This window comes from Lipotes vexillifer, unplaced genomic scaffold, assembly GCF_000442215.2.
Source record: "Lipotes vexillifer unplaced genomic scaffold, Lipotes_vexillifer_v1.1 scaffold299, whole genome shotgun sequence".
In the NCBI taxonomy this organism is placed as follows: domain Eukaryota; kingdom Metazoa; phylum Chordata; class Mammalia; order Artiodactyla; family Lipotidae; genus Lipotes; species Lipotes vexillifer.
The window spans coordinates 1,790,159-1,806,285 of NW_006784347.1; the positions used below are offsets into that span (position 1 = coordinate 1,790,159).

The window sequence follows — 16,127 nt, forward strand, 5'->3', positions numbered from 1 at the left end:
TCTACCAGTCCCAGGAGGCCGGGAAGCGCCTGGCGTGAGTCTCCTCTGGTGTCCCCCTGCCTGCTGTCCACCCTCTGACCTAATTCCCAGGGCCTGAGGAGCCCCTCCCCCAGCCCGCCCCCGACCTGCCCCGCGCGGGCCTCTCAGGCCGGGGGAAGCTGGCGCGGGGAGGTGGGGTACAGAGAGAACCCGTACGAGGCTGGGGCAGACGGGCAGGGAGCCTCGCGGCCTGTCCCTCTGACTCGGTCCCCTTCCCGGGGCTCCCCCAGCGACGCCATGAAGCTGGGCTTCAGTCGGCCGTGGCCCGAAGCCATGCGGCTCATCACAGGCCAGCCCAACATGTCGGCCGCTGCCTTGATGACCTACTTCAAGCCGCTGCTGGACTGGCTCGTGACCGAGAACAGGCGGCACGGGGAGAAGCTGGGCTGGCCTCAGTACAACTGGATGCCAAACTCAGGTACCGCCACCCACCCCCCTCGGCCCCAGGCCGCCCCGGGGCTCGCTCAGGGCCAGGCCCCCCCAGGTTCAGGCGGGTGGGAGGCCGACCTCCGGGCGGGGGCGGGTGGGAAGCCAGCCCGCGGCCCGCGACCGGCCCAGCGGCCGCTCTCCTTCCTCCCTGCCCAGCTCGCTCGGAAGGCTCCTTCCTGGGCTCCGGCCGTGTCAGCTTCCTGGGCCTGAACCTGGAGGAGCAGCAGGCCCGCGTGGGCCAGTGGGTGCTGCTCTTCCTGGGCGTCGCCCTGCTGGTGGCCACCCTGGGCCTCGCCCACCGGCTCTTCAGCATCCGCCACCACAGCCTCCACCAGCCCCACCGCGGGCCCCAGTTTGGCTCCGAGGTGGAGCTCAGACACTCCTGAGATGAGGGCTGGGCGGGCCTGCCGGGGAATGCGCCACCGGGAGACGCAGGGACCGGGAAGGGCCTGGGGGTGGGCCGAGGACCCACCACTGCTCTCACGGCTCACCCCAGCCCTCCGCCCCCTCCCCCTCCCGCCCCTCCCGCCCCTCCTCCAGTCCTCTGGACCACGAACCACCTTGGTCCCCTGGCCCCTGGGGACCAGGCCTCCTAACATGGAACCCCCTCCCCATCTCTCTCTGAATTCAATTAAAGGTCCTACCCTCCCCATCTGTGTCCATGTCCCTCACAGGGAAGCCAGGGACGGGGGAAGCCCTCTCGCCTCCTGACAGTCAAGGGGTCACTTCTCGGGGGTCTTCATCCTCCTCCAAGAAGAGGCTGGAAAATACCCAGAGCTCTGGCCCCAGCACCCCCCAGCGCCCATACCAGTCTCCCCTTCAGCCGGGGCAGCTGGCCCCTGTCCTGCCATGGCAGGCAGCCCCTGTCAGGCCTGGACACCAACCCAGGAGGGCTCTAGGCAGCAAAGAGGAAGCAGACATTCTGGGCTTCTGGAGCCCTGCCCCAGCTGTTCCCATAAATGGCCAAGTCCCCCAGATGGAAGGCTCCTGGCTGCCCTCTGGTTCACTCGGGAGGGCGCCTTTCATGCTGAGGCTATAGGACTGGCCAAGTGGCCCCGGCGTCACCTCAGGCGCCTGCCTGCCCCAGTTCCATTTCCACTCGAAACAGTGGACAGAGCCGCCAGAGTATTGCCCACAGGGCCCGGCGTCAGGACCCTTCACCCCAGCTAGGCAGTAGCTGGTGCCCACGCAGGGACTGACTGCTAGGGGATACCCCTGCCCATCCCCCCAGCACATGCCCTCATCCTGAGCCTTCCTTGGAAGGCCACCATGGGTTTGAGGGAGTATCATTTTGAGAGACATTTAAAAATCTCTTATCTACATGTTTATTGTAGAAAATCTAGAAAACACAGAATAGTATAAAGAAAATAAAAGCCCTTTACGTCAACACAGAGATAAGCACTGTTGACGTTTGGTGTATATCTTTCCAGCCTTTTTTTCTCAGCACATATTTTAAGTGGGGTCACACTGTATTTACAGTTGTGTAACCTTTTTTCCAGTTAACATGACTAGACCTATTTTTTTAGATATTTAAATGCCAAACCTAGAAACTGGCCAAAGTCTGGCCGCCTCTGTGAAGACCCTCGGCCTTTAGCCTCTTCTCGGTTTTGCTGATGACTTGGCCCAGCCCCTAGGATCTGTCCCCCAACATCCTTTAGTCCACAGCTTTTGCCCACCCCCCCAGTCTCCAGCTGCCATTGTGTCTGATTGTGTGTGTGTGTGTCTGTGATTGTGTGTGTGTGTGTCTGTGTGTGTATGTTGTACATAGACTTAATTGTACAGGCCTGTTCCATGGGGCAGGACGTGGAGTTGAGGTATTTTGGATTTGCAAGAGGGTGGAAGTTTATGATTACTTAGAACAATGGAATCTATAAACATAGCCTCTAAATAGTTCCAAGCCTTCTACCACCAAAGACTTCTGTAATTACCCCCTCCCCAGCCTGATGTTTCAAAAGCTGTTTGCTAGACGAAGGTCACTGCCACATCACCCCTTTCCTATCTTTATGAACGGCATAGGTTCCTGCTGCCTGTCAGAGCTGTGGGCAGCGTGAGAGCAGCAGCATTCAACACCCAAAGGTCTGAGGTGCAAAGAAGACTTAACAGCCTTATCCTCTAGGCCTTTTGAGATATTAAAACTGTTCAGACTCCTGTTTCTGCCTCTTCGGATGAGCGAGGAGGGGCCGTGTCTACCTGGGAGGTGGCCTAGGGAAGAGGAGGTGGTGACAACAGGAAGAGGGGCCGTTCCAGCATTTTCTCCCAGTGGCCTGAAGGCTGAGCCCTGCCCTGCGCTGCCCGTCAAGCAGTCATTTCTCAGTGACAGCTCTGACGCACTCAGGCCAGGGGTGATGGTGGTTTCTCTGATCTCCCCACCCTGCCCCCAGCTGCTCACTCTGGCTCTCATGAGTGAGTCCAGTGGCTTTGGATTAGGCCTGAGTCAAATCCCACCTCTGCACTTACCACCTATGTGACCTTAAGTGATTTACTTCCATTTTCTGAGCCTCCATTTTCACACGTGTGAGATGGTTCTTATGATGCTGCTTATAATTATAATGGTTCTTATGACGCTGCCTCATGATTGCTGCAGTTGATCGAATGAGATAATACAAATTCCCGGTACCTAGTTTCCTCTCTTTGTAGTGACTGCATCATCTCCTGATAAAGATTGCTTCATATCTGCCTCCCACTTCAAACGTCCCCTCGAGTCGCGAACTGGAGGGCTGGAAGGGCAAGCCCCTCACTAGAGAGGCAGAGAAAGTCTTCCAGAGCAGCTCACTGCCAGCTGGATAGACGTTTCTCATGATTCCTCCGTGCACCATCGGATGCTCTCTCCCCGGGAGTGCAGTGAGCTTGTTCACTTCAGGGACTCGGCTTCCATCAGTTCTCCAGACGCTCAGCCATCATCTCCTCGTCCTTTTCAGTCTCCTCTTTGGGACTCCTGCCAGACCCAGCTTGGAGCTTCCTACTTTGTCCTCTGTGTCTCCTCATTCCCACTCGTATTTCTCATCTCTTTTTTTGTCCTGTGCTCCAAGCGATTTTCCCCAGCTGTGTCTTAGTCTGTGCATCGAGATTACTGTTTTTCCAATTTAATAACTATATTTTTTATTTTTGCATCTCTGTTACTTTCAAACCTACTGTGTTTCCACAAAAGTCTATCCTTGCTTCACAGATCCTGTTCCTTCTCTCATCCCTTCAAAGACCTTTTTTTTAAACCGTTGTAACATATACATAACATTTACCATTTTAACCTTTTTTTTTTTAAATTTATTTTTGGCTGCATTGGGTCTTCGTTGTTGTGCTGTGCAGGCTTTCTCTAGTTGTGGCGAGTGGGGGCTACTCTGTGTTGCGGAGCACGGGCTCTAGGCACGCGGGCTTCAGTAGTTGTGGCGCACAGGCTTAGTTGCTCCGCGGCATGTGGGATCTTCCTGGACCAGGGCTCGAACCCACGTCGCCTGCGTTGGCAGGCGGATTCTTAACCACTGCGCCACCAGGGAAGTCCCATTAACCATTTTTAAGTGTACAGTTAAAAATGGCATTGAGTATATTCAATTGTTGTGCAACCATCACCATATCTGTTCAAGTCTCTGCTTTGACTTCTTTTGGGTATACACCCCAAATTGAAATTCCTGGATCATATGGTAATTCTACGCTGTTTTCCACAGTGCCTGAGCCATTTTATAGTCCCACCAGCAGTGCACAAGGGTTCCAGTTTCTGTACGTGTTGGCCATCACTTGATGTTTTCTGGGGTTTTTTGTTTGTTTCTTTGTAATATCCATCCTAGTGGTATCTCATGGTTTTGATTTGTATTTCCCTAATGATTAGTGATATTGAGAATCGTTTCAAGTGCTTATTATCCATTTATATATCATCTTTAGAGAGATGTCCATTCAAGTCCTTTGCCCATGTTTGAACTGGGTTGTTTGTTCACTGCTGAGTTTGGGGAGCTCTTCATATATTCTGGATACTAATCACTTATCAGGTCTATGATTCGCAAATATTTTCTCCAGTTCTGTAGCTTGCCTTTTTACTCTGTTGTTAGTGTCCTTTGATGTGCAAAAACTCTTAACTTTAATGAGGTCCAACTTGTCTGTTTTTTTCTTTTGTTGCCTGAGCTTTTGGTATCATATCCAAGAAATCATTGCCAAATCCAATGTCATGAAGTTTTCCCCTGTGATTTCGTCAAAGAGTTTTATAGTCTTAGTTCTTATGTTTACGTCTGTAATCCATTTTGAGTTAATTTTTGTAGATGGTGTAAGACCCAGACTTTAAGTCCCTTTCAGATTGCTCTAACACCTGCTCTTCCTCAGGTGTGGTCTAATCCATGCCTGTGTCTGTAGTTTAGTACAGACTCTGGAGTCAAACTATGTGGATTTGAGTCCCACCTGCACTATTTGCTAGCTATGTAACTATGAGCAAGTTTCTCAACCTCTTTGTGCCCATTTTCCTCATCTGTAAACTGGGGGAGTTGATCACAGTACCTACCTCATGGGTTTGTTGTGAGGATTCATGTCCTGAAAGCCCTCAAAGTGTCCCTCGCCCCTGGAAAGTGCTCAGTGGGGGCTGGCGATCATTATTAACACCGACTGCATTGGACTTCCTCTTTTACGTGGAAATCTTGACCTGTGAGCCATCTTCAGTGGGACAGCCTTCTGCAGGGGGACCCTTCCCATGCAGCACCAGGTTGTGAAGATGTCCTCCGGGTCGGTTTCATGGTTGCTTCATGGTTGCTTCTTGCAGGGCTCCCTTAGAAAAGAAGCCATCTGCTGGCTCCCTTGATGTAGGCAGTACTTCTGAATAGACTTTTTTTTTCCAAAGAAGACATGGATGGCCAAAAGTACATGAAAATGTGCACAACATCACTAATCATCACTAATCATGAAAATGCAAGTCAAAACCACAGTGAGATATCACCTCACACCTCTGAGAATGGCTATTATCAAAAAGACAAGAAATAAGTGTGGGCAAGGATATGAAGAAAAAGAAACCCTTGTGCACTGTTGGTGGGAATGTAAATTGGTGCAGCCACTTGGAAAACAGTATGGAGGTTCCTCAAAAAATTAAAAACAGAGTTACCATATGATACAGCAATTCCACTTCGGGTATGTATCCAAAGGAAATGAAACCAGTATCTTGACATCTGTACCCCCATGTTCATTGCAGCATTATTTACAATAGCCAAGATACGGAAACAACCTGAGTGTTCATTGATGGACACTGAAAATGTAATACACACACACACACACACACACACACACACACACACGAATACTATTTAGCCATGTAAAAGAAGGCAATCTTGCCATTTACAACAACATGAATGGAACTTCAGAGCATTATGCTAAGTGAAAGAGGTCAGACAAAGGCAAATACTGTATGATCTCACTTATATGTGGAATCTAAAAAACAAGAACAAAAAAACACCCCAAAACAAAACTGAACTGAACTGAACTTACAGATTGGCGATTGCCAGAGGCAAGGGTGGGAGGGTGGGTGAAATGGGTGAAGGCAGTCAAAAAGTGTAAACTTCTAGTTACAAGATAAGTCCTGAGGATGTAATGTATAGCATGATGACAATAGTTAACAACAACCAAAAAGTACTATTTTTATCATAGTAGATGGTCCTCTACCTTCCGTGCCTCCTCCTGACAGCAAACTCATAGTATCGGGCTCTCCCTGGGGAAGCAGATGTACGAACAGAGAAAGGGAGGAAGGGTCCTGCACAGCCCTGGGATGGTCATACGTCCCACAAGGGAGAAAAAGGCCAAAAATATGAACATAGGAGGTCAAGTCAGAAGAACACGGAGAGACAACTGTGCTTCCAGAGTCCAGAGACCCAGAGATGTCATTTCCTTCCATCCATCCATCCTCCCACCCACCTGCTCAGAGGTAATCCCAGCCTGTGGAGGGAGGAGACGCATCAATCCCTGGTCATGGCCAAGGGTGGCTCCAGTGCCAGGGAGAAGTGACCGAGTAGAGTGAGACAAGCTCTGGTGTAGAAGTCAAGAGCCCTGGTTCTCCTCTTGGCTCTGCCACTGACTAGCTGTGTGAATCAGGTCGTATGGCTAGACCATTCTGGACCTCAGTCTCCTCACCTGTAAAATGGGGACAGTTGGACCAGAAGGTAGGTGGGGGCTTTCCAGTTCTGACATTCCATGGCTGACCCTTTGGCCCCTGATGTTACAATATGGAGCTTGATCGTGATTGGCCCATAGCCTCACCCAGCTCTGCTGTTCTCCTGGTCATGGGAACAAGATGGACTTGCCCTGGACCTTCCCTACTTGTGCTCTTTTATTATGGGCAGCTCTTGCCATGGCTCAGGACTGAGGGTGATCAGAACTCAGGTAGCGCTGGGACCTGAAGGAGCATGGGATCAAACAAGGGCACCAGGCAGGGGCAGACGCCTCCCAGGACAGCATTATACCCATCTCCTTCTCCGCAGACAAGCTTTTCCATGAGACCATGGCAAAGGCCTTCCTGCAGTTTTATGAGCGTACAGCCCAAGTTGTGTGGAACCAGCTCATGGAGGCCACCTGGAACTATGTCACCAACATCACCAAGAAGAATCGCGGGGAGATGGTGTGGTACCACTTCCACCCCAGCCCCTTCTGCCCTTGCTCTTCTCCGGGGTCTCGGTGGGGGGATGGGGGGGAACCACACTTTTTTGCCCCTTTTCCAGAGCTAGAGGAAAAAGGGAAGCCCCAAAGTACATGTCAAAACAGACTGTAAGCTCCAGGCCTCTTGGTAGCCCTAAAGATCTCTAAGTAAGAGTCTCTTGTTTCTTTCCCCTTGTAGATATCACCTGCTTGCTTTTAAGGACCAGGCTCCCTCCCTTCTCCCTCTTAGCAAATCTTCAATGATTCCAAACCCTTAAAGTGGGCTTTGGGGGACTTCCCTGGCAGTCCAGTGGTTAGGACTTCGCCTTCCAATGCAGGGGGTGCCGGTTCAATCCCTGGTCCGGGAGCTATGATCCCACATGACTAGTGGCCAGAAAACCAAAACAGAGCAATATTGTAACAAATTCAATGAAGACTTTAAAAATGGTCCACATCAAAAAAATCTTTTAAAAAAAGTGGGGTTTGGGAGGAGGTTGGGGGGCTGTGAGACCCTGACACTCTCCCTCAGCCTCACATGACAAACACAGTGACCCTCCTTCCAGCTGGACAAGGACGTGGAGAGGTCCCAGCACACGCTGTACTTTGGCACGCGGGCCCTCCTGTTTAAGATCGCCAACTTCCAGGACCCAGCCGTGAAGCGCATGCTGAGTAAGCTGCAGAACTTGGACAGGGCGGTCCTGCCCAAGGAGGAGCTCCGGGAGGTGAGGACAAGCCCCCAGGTCTCCAGGCACATGATCCCCAGCCCAGGGTGGGTGGGCTGCCTGGTGGGGAGCCGCCGGGGGCAGGAGGGAGGTTGGCAGGCAGGGCCAGAGCTTCCTCTGGAGGAGGAGGGAAGCAGAGACTGGCGGGAAGATGCCTTGGCCAGGCCTGCCTCTCCAGGCTGGTGGGGCTAGTACCGGCGGTGGGCCCATAGGTACCGGCTTGCCCTGGGTGACACCCGTCCCCCCAGTACAACCAGATTGTGGCCCACATGGAGACCACATACAGCATGGCCCAGGTGTGCCTGAATGAGGGCCCCTACCTGCCCCTGGAGCCTGAGGAGCACCCGAGCCCACCCCCATCAACCCCAGAGTCTCAGCACCAGCCCCTTCCAGAGCCTCCAGACTCCCACCCTCCTCCTGGTCCCAACTGCCCTGTTGGCAGGGGCGGGGAGAGTGGGTGCCTGGGGCAGGTGAGGGCAGAAGGCCGCCCGCCGGAGTGGGATCCCACCTTGGCTCCTTTTCCGGGCACAGACCTCCAAGAAGTCACGGCCACCTCCCGGGACCAGAGGGAGCTGCTGTGGGCCTGGCAGGGCTGGCGGGATGCTATGGGTCACCAGCTCCGCAGCACCTTCGAGCGCTACGTGCAGCTGCGAAGCTCAACGGTGAGGCCCCTCCCCCGCCCCGCACCTACCAGCCAGCCCAGCCAGGGGCCGACCAGGTACTGCGTGGGGCTCAGGGCAATGCTGGGAAGGGCGAAGCAGAGTCTGCAGAGGGGAAGGGTGGTGGTAGGACCTGGAGATGGGAACCCTGAGCCCTGCCGCTGGGGAGGGCAAGGTGGCTCACTGATTGTGTGGTTCCACAAACGGTGATGGGGCACCTACTGTGTGCTGGTGCTGGGGAAGTTCTGAGGATGCATGGGTGAAAAGACAGAGAAGGTTCCCACCCTCCTAGGGCTTACAGTTCGCTGGGGGACAGAGGCACATCTCCAGTTGTTGCCACCCGGGATGAATGCTGAGCAGGAAGGGGCTGCAGAGAGAGAACCCAGCCTTTGAAGAAGCCGGGGGGTCGGTGATCACCCTCTCGGCCTCCTCCCATAAGCACCTGCTCAACAGAGGCCTGCTCAGCCACCAGCACCAGGACGAAGGTGATGGGGACCAAGGGGATCATAGGAGGCCAGCCTGGGCCTGGGGCTGCAGCTGGGGCTCTCCAGGCAAAGCTGAGGGGAGGAGGAACTGGGAGCAGCCTCCTAACGGTCCCGCTTTCCCCAGAAGAGGAAATCAGTTTCCTGATGAACGTTGCCCTGGAGAAGATCGCCTTCATCCCCTTCGCTGCCTGGCAGACCTGTTTCGCTGGAAGACCTTTGACGGCACCATTGAGAAGGCCGTGTACAACCAGGAGTGGTGGAACCTCAGGTGGGGAGGACTGCTGATCAGGCCCGCTGCCCAGGCCCAGCGCTGGTGTGGGCTTCCCCAGGGCTTTCAGGGCAGCCTCAAGGATACCGCCTGCTACCAAAGAGCGCTGCTGCCTCTCCTGTGAGGGCAGAGCTGGGCGTGAGATGCTGCTGACCTGGGGCCATGGGGAACCCCTGGGGTGGCGTTGGCTGTTTGTTGTCACCGGACAAAAGCTTTCCTGGTGAAGTGGGTGGGGCCCGAGCATGCAGTCGTGGGGGATCATGTCCAGTGCAGCACCAGCACCGAGCAGGCCCCTTAGCCTCCCTGGGGATCGGACAAAAGCTTTCCCGCTGAAGTGGGTGGGGCCCGAGCATGCAGTCGTGGGGGATCATGTCCAGTGCAGCACCAGCACCGAGCAGGCCCCTTAGCCTCCCTGGGGATCCTGGGAGGCCGGGAAGCTTGCACAGTCGTTGCGCCTGGGCTCCTCCAAGAACAGGACACTGCCTGATGGGCAGGCCTTCCTGCTCCTCCCCTCCCTTTCTGTGCCCACTAGTGGGACCAGCAGAAGGGGTGTTTGGGGGCCTGAGATCTTTCCCTCCTGTGGAAAGAGTCCTCATGGGACAGGGGCAGGCCCAGTGCCCCCTCTCCTGCTACCCGGACACACACTCACACCTGCCTCTGACTTAGCATCCCCAGACCTGTCTGCGGGCAGAGCTGGCAACAGAAGGAGCACCACCAGCAGTTGGGCAGCATCAGTCTTGAGTGAGGGGCACCTGTGTCCATCCCATCACTGACCCCTGGCTGTTTGCTTGGGTAACAACTGCCCATGACTATGGCTTCTCCATCTCCACTAGGCCTCAGGCTGACCAGCTCAGACCCTGATGGGCCTGCTAGCTCTGCACCAGGCCCTTACGTTGGCCATTCACAGAAGAACGTGTGACCACCCTGCGGTCACACCGCCATCCAGGGATGGCAGAGCTGGGCACCCCTCCCTTCGTCCTCTCACCCTCACACCCCCGCCCTGAATACAGGGCCAGGCCTCACTGGAGGGACTGGCAGAGTCTTGACTTTGTGCCCCCTCCGAGGGCACCCCAACCAGCCATCTGAAGTGCCTGCCCAGGACCTTTTCCTTCCTCTCTCAGCCATGCCCACCACCACCTGAGTGACGGAAACCTGGGGTTGAGGGAGAGGGATGGCAACGCCCTGGTCCTTGAACAAAACCCTGTCAGTGAGAGAGGAACTTCCCTCAGAGGATGGTTCAAGGCTCCAGTGGGCCAACAGTGAAACGATGAGCTTGTTCACAGACTTTGTCTCATCCCAAAGATGAGTCATTTAATCCGCATTTCACAGACAACATTTTACAACAAGGCTCAGTGACAATAACTTTCCCATAGTCACACAGCTCAGAGGGGCAAAACCAGACCTGAACATGAAAGTTATTAGGGTCTGCCCATGACTGTTCTTTGTCCTGCTACCAGTTCCCTGATCCCTAAGCCTCGGTTTTCTTCATCTGTAGAATGGGAATAGTAGTAGTACTATACCACAGGGATGTTACTCTGTTTTCTTCTTGGCACTTCTTCTTTTTTTTTTTTTTTTAATTTTTATTGGAGTAGAGTTGACTTAAATGTTGTGTTAATTTCAGATGGACAGCAAAGTGAATCAGTTATACATACAAATATATCCACTCTTTTTTTTTAAGATTCCTTTCCATATAGGCCATTACAGAGTATTGAGTAGAGTTCTCTGTGCTATACAGCAGGTTCTCAGAAGTTACCTATTTTATATATAGTAGTGTGTATATGTCAGTCCCAATCTCCCAATTTATCCCACCCCCTGTTATCCCGTGGTATCCTCTTGGCACTTTTTTTAAAAAAATTATTTATTTATTTATTTATTTTTGGCTGTGTTGGGTCTTGGTTTCTGTGTGAGGGCTTTCTCTAGTTGCGGCAAGTGGGGGCCACTCTTCATCGCGGTGCGCGGGCCTCTCACTGTCGCGGTCTCTCTTGTTGCGGAGCACAGACTCCAGATGCGCAGGCTCAGTTGTTGTGGCTCACGGACCTAGTTGCTCCGCAGCATGTGGGATCTTCCCAGACCAGGGCTCGAACCCGTGTCCCCTGCATTGGCAGGCAGATTCTCAACCAGTGCGCCACCAGGGAAGCCCCAGCACTTTTTATCAGATGAAACGACCTTGTTGGTTGGTCTACAACCATCCCCCGTCCTTAGGTTGAAAGCAGTGACCTTGCCTAGCTCATTCCCTCCTGTGCCCCCAGAACCAGGACAATGTTGAGTGAGTCTGTGTGAAGAGCTTGGCATGGTTCCTGCAGAGAGGAAGTGCTCAGTGTTAACTATTGTTATTACTTGATTCTGATTCCCAATCCCGTGTGATTTCAACTCATTTATTTAATCAGTAAAAATGCATTGTGTCCTCTGTATGCCAAGTCGCTTTGATAGCTGTGCAAATGTTTCAAAAGGAAAAGGCTCTGGGAACCCTACCGGATGGCACTATCAAGCCCCCAGTTTGCCCTCTGCCCCCAGGTTGAAGTACCAGGGCCTGTGCCCCACTGTCCCTTGGACAGAGGAGGACTTTGATCCGGGTGCCAAGTTCCACATCTCTGCGAGCTTGCCCTACATTCGGTAAAGGTCTGGGCCCTGCCAGCAGAACAGGCTCTTTGAGTTGGGAGTCGGGGGCATAGGACCCAGGCTGAGGATTTCCAGGAAGGCACCAGATCCAAATGTCCCCCGGCACCCCTCCCCACCTCCTCCCATCAGATGGCACAACCTTCTGAGGGCCATGCCCTGAATCCACTGGGCTTTTACATCAGCTCCCTTGTGGAGGGCAGAGCTGATGGGAAAGCATGTCTGATGTCCCTGAGAGGAGGGAAGGAAAGAGGGAGGCTAGCATAGGTTTGATTCAAAAGGCTAGGAAGGAGGGCCCTTGCAGTGCTCCAGGGCCAGCCTGCCCTGCTGTGACTGCTGACCCAGGCCCACCTCTGCCACCCCTCCCTAGCCAGCCTCACCTTCTCTCCCCAGGTACTTCCTCAGCCTCCTGCTCCAGTTCCAGTTCCAGGAAACGCTCTGCAAGGCCTCAGGCCACGTGGGGCCCCTGCACCGGTGAGACTTTAACTCCAGGCCCGCTGGGAAGCTCCTGGAGTGAGTGCCTCCCTCCCTCCCCTGTCCTTGGCTCCCCTTCCGCACCTTGCAGGAAGCCTGCCCCAGGGCCCCTCTTCTCGCCTGGCCACCCTAGGCCCCCTGAGCAGAGCTTGTGTTCTAGTGGAAGTTCTTCCTTCTGTCAGACTGCAGTGTCTCCTATGTTAATCAAAGCTCATTTCCTCTTGTGTAGCCCCTTGTGGTCAGAGAGACTGCTTAGCCCCTCCTGCTAACACACACACACACACACTCACACACACTCACTCACTCACTCACTCACTTACTCACTCACATAGCCAGTAAACCAAACTCCCAGATCAGAACCCAGTGTTGGAGTCCTGCCTCTGCCTCCATCCTCCATCTGAATCCCCTTATTCTTTCCTGGCAAGTCGCTTGCCTAGCCTCTCAGCAGCATTTGATAAGGTGCACTCTGCTTTTTCCATCTTTTCTTGGAAGCGTCTGAACCCAGTTCCCAGGCTGATCCAGGTGGCTTTCACACCAGCTTCTTGGCACACTCTGATCAGCTGTGGTCTCCTTTGACCCCCTACCCGCAGTCTTTTTCCTGCACTTGGTATCTAGCCCATCCTTTCCATCCCTGCCTCTGTGGCACTGCTTTCTGGTCCTGAAGCAAACCTGGAGTGGGGCGAGAGGCTGACCTGATGGTGGGAAGCATTTACTGCTACAGGCTGGGCTCTCTAACAAGCGCTCTTACAGTGTTTCATGTTAGCAGCTCATAACTTTGCAAAATGGATATTAGGATCCACATTTCATAAATGATGAAACCAAAGACAAGAGAGGTAATGTGATTGCACATTGCTCGACTAGGAAGTGGCAGAGTCATGCTTTGAGGCCCAAACTGACTCCAGAACACAATATCTTTCACCTGTTGCTTCCATAAGTCAAACGATACTGGTCTGGTGACGTTGACCTAGTCCACTGGTCCCAAGATCAGTGCTCCAACCACTGAGACATGAAGCCCACCCAGTGACATGGTCTTTTCCCCATTGAGTTTCAACCGATTTCAGTAGGTCCATTACCCTAACCTGTCAAGGTCAGGTTGAGTTTTTTGGTGGTTGTTGTTGTTGTTTTTTGCGGTGCGTGGGCCTCTCAATGTTGTGGCCTCTCCCGTTGTGGAGCACAGGCTGCGGACGCGCAGGCTCAGCGGCCGTGGCTCACGGGCCCAGCTGCTCCGTGGCACGTGGGATCTTCCCGGACCGGGGCACGAACCCGTGTCCCCTGCATCGGCAGGCAGACTCTCAACCACTGCACCACCAGGGAAGCCCCAAAGCCTCTTTTTAGTATCCTAATAATTACCCACAATAATTTAGTATCCTTTGCAAATTTAACGAACACATTTGTGATTCCACCATGCCATTCATCAGTAACCACAAGGCCAGATGGAGTTGCAGGACTGATCCCTGCCTTTGCTTGCAGGAGGGCTACACCTTGCATGCCTTCTTGTCTGCCTAGTCTATTTGCTTTTCCATCTTTTCATACTCCAGCAGTTTATTCTAGTCGACTGCCCAGGTTTGAGCTTCTCTGAATGTGTGAAACATAAGAGGCCTCTCTGCTCCCTTCATTCATGTCTCTGGCTGCCTGTCATTTATTCATTCAGCAAACATTTACTTGTGCATGTGCTGACCAGCCTGCCCTGTGTCCAGCAGGGGGCAATGGGCCACAGGATAAATCAATAACCGTAATCCAAGAAAGGAGATGGTGCAGTAGGAAAGGGCTTTGGTAAACATGCAAAGAGAGTGAGGAGGTCATGCCAGGGGATCAAGGAGGGATCTCTGACCCCCAACGCAGGAGTACAAAAAAGTAGCAGACATCCATTTTCTGTACATCAACTCACTTTTGTTTTGTGGTGTTTTCTTGTTTTGGCCGCACCGCGTGGCATGTGGGATCTTAGTTCCCCGACCAGGAATCGAACCCGTACCCCCTGCAGTGGAAGCCTGGAGTCTTAACCATTGGACCGTCAGGGAATTCCCAACATCAACTCACTTTTGACTCTGAGCCTTCATCCCGCTTGATCACTGGGACTTTTGAGCTCAGTCATTCTCATCACTTCCCTCCCCCACTCCACACAGGGCACACAAGGCTCCCAGGGTCTGACCTGACACCAAGCATGTAGAAGCCTTGCCGGTCATCACTAGGCATATTGTGGAGGGATGGGGCAGGCACGTGCTTACAGGGGAGAAGGGGAAGGGCAAGATTCTTGGCTGCTCTTTTGCCTGACACAGCTTAAAACTTGATTTTGCTAATTTTGACTCACCTTCCTAAATGTGATTGCTGTGGGACAGCCTCTGGGTTGGTTCTCCTGGGAAGAGAGGGTCAAAGTGGACTTGGTCCAAATTCCCAAAGTCCCCTGCCTCACCCAGCCAGCCATGAGGACCTGACCCTGTCCATGGGGCCCGTTGCTGCCACGTTGGAGTTGAGGGCTCCAGGCAGTGCCCAGTTGTCACCCTTGCAAGTCTCATGTGCTGCCCACATCGAACCTCTTGTCCCGCCCAGCCTGAAAGACTATTTCTGAGTAGGCAGACTCTGAGTGGTTGGAACGTTTCCCCCACCAGGTCCTTCCTTTTTCCCAGGACCTGGCATCTGATAAAAATCCTCTAACTTAACGTTAGTTTTGTTTGTTTTTCTCTTTCTATCTCGACGACTTTTCTCCTCCATTTCTCTAGGCTCATAACTACATTTTCCCCCAGTGGTTTCTTCCAAGGATCCACTGACCTTTAGTTTCCCCACCTCATTCTTTCCCAGCTGTTTATTAAGCGATGTGTATAAGTCTTTGCAAGCAACAAAGCCCTCTGTGCTGCCGTTATGTGACTTAATCCTCACCACAGTGGAATGCAAGTATTAATGGAACCCGGCTTTACTGATGAAGAAGCTGAGGCTAAGAGAGGTTAAATTGATTGTCTGTGGTTGTGCGGCCCGTAGCTAGCGCTGCTGGGTCTGAACCTGGGTCCTGTTAGTCTAGATCCCACACTGACTTCTGGGCCTCTCAGCCCCACCTCTCTCCTGGTCGGATCAGGGGAAACAGGTTGAGAAGCATCAACAGACGCCTCCTGCTGCCTCTGCCTAAGGCTAGACCCCCTGCCACCAAGCACTGGGTGTGCCTTGAGACAGAGCTGACATTTCTGCAGCGCTGCAGGTAGTGCACAGGACACATCCCATGCTTATTATCTCTCTAATCATCCCAAACGCTCCCTGTGAGACCAGAAGAGACTGAAGCGTGACCTCTCTACTAACACTGAGCACCTCATGGGAAACATGAGGTTTCCCTCTTGACTTTAGGCTTATTTGAGTCTAGGAGAACAATAATCATCACAGTAGTAGTAATAATAATAGTAATAATATTAGGCAAACATTTATTGCCTACCTAGTATGCTCCCAGAATTGTGTTTATTTGGCCAACACAACAACCCTAGGAGATAGGTACTGTTATTTTCTCCATTTTATGGATATGGAAATTGTAGTTCAGAAAGGTTAAGTACTTGCCCAAGGTCCCACAGCTGAGCCACAGAGGACTCAAACACAGGTTGGTGTTATTTCAAAGCTTGTGATTTTATCCACTGTGCTGAGCTCTGTTGGAAGAGTCTGAGTATCAAAGCCCTAAAGGCGGGGTTGGGCATACTGAGGGGTCCCAGCAGCATCAGCTGATTCCCCCACACAGCCTCGCAGCTGTACCCACTCTCCCAGGGATGTCCTAAAGCTGGGCTCGAGCAAGCCCTGGCCAGAGGTCCTGCAGAAGATAACCGGGGAAACCAAGGTGTCTACAAAGGCCCTCATGACCTACTTCAAGCCCCTG

The 16,127-nt window shown here is 52.9% G+C and overlaps 2 protein-coding genes across 2 annotated transcripts in view; both read left to right on the forward strand.

Moving 5' to 3' along the window:
* Positions 1-854, forward strand: part of ACE (angiotensin I converting enzyme) — a 19,215-nt gene extending 18,361 nt beyond the window's left edge. The window contains exons 24-26 of the mRNA XM_007456803.1: positions 9-34; positions 270-457; positions 625-854. Of these exons, the coding sequence (XP_007456865.1) occupies positions 9-34; positions 270-457; positions 625-854 (444 nt within the window). The remainder of the gene's footprint in view (positions 1-8; positions 35-269; positions 458-624) is intronic.
* A 5,853-nt stretch (positions 855-6,707) lies between these two features.
* Positions 6,708-16,127, forward strand: part of LOC103087558 (angiotensin-converting enzyme-like) — a 12,661-nt gene continuing 3,241 nt past the window's right edge. Inside the window, 11 exon segments of the mRNA XM_082931061.1 lie at positions 6,708-6,807; positions 6,906-7,042; positions 7,623-7,781; positions 8,030-8,114; positions 8,310-8,499; positions 8,801-8,925; positions 9,050-9,109; positions 9,112-9,193; positions 11,708-11,806; positions 12,203-12,322; positions 16,019-16,126. Of these exon segments, the coding sequence (XP_082787187.1) occupies positions 6,708-6,807; positions 6,906-7,042; positions 7,623-7,781; positions 8,030-8,114; positions 8,310-8,499; positions 8,801-8,925; positions 9,050-9,109; positions 9,112-9,193; positions 11,708-11,806; positions 12,203-12,322; positions 16,019-16,126 (1,265 nt within the window).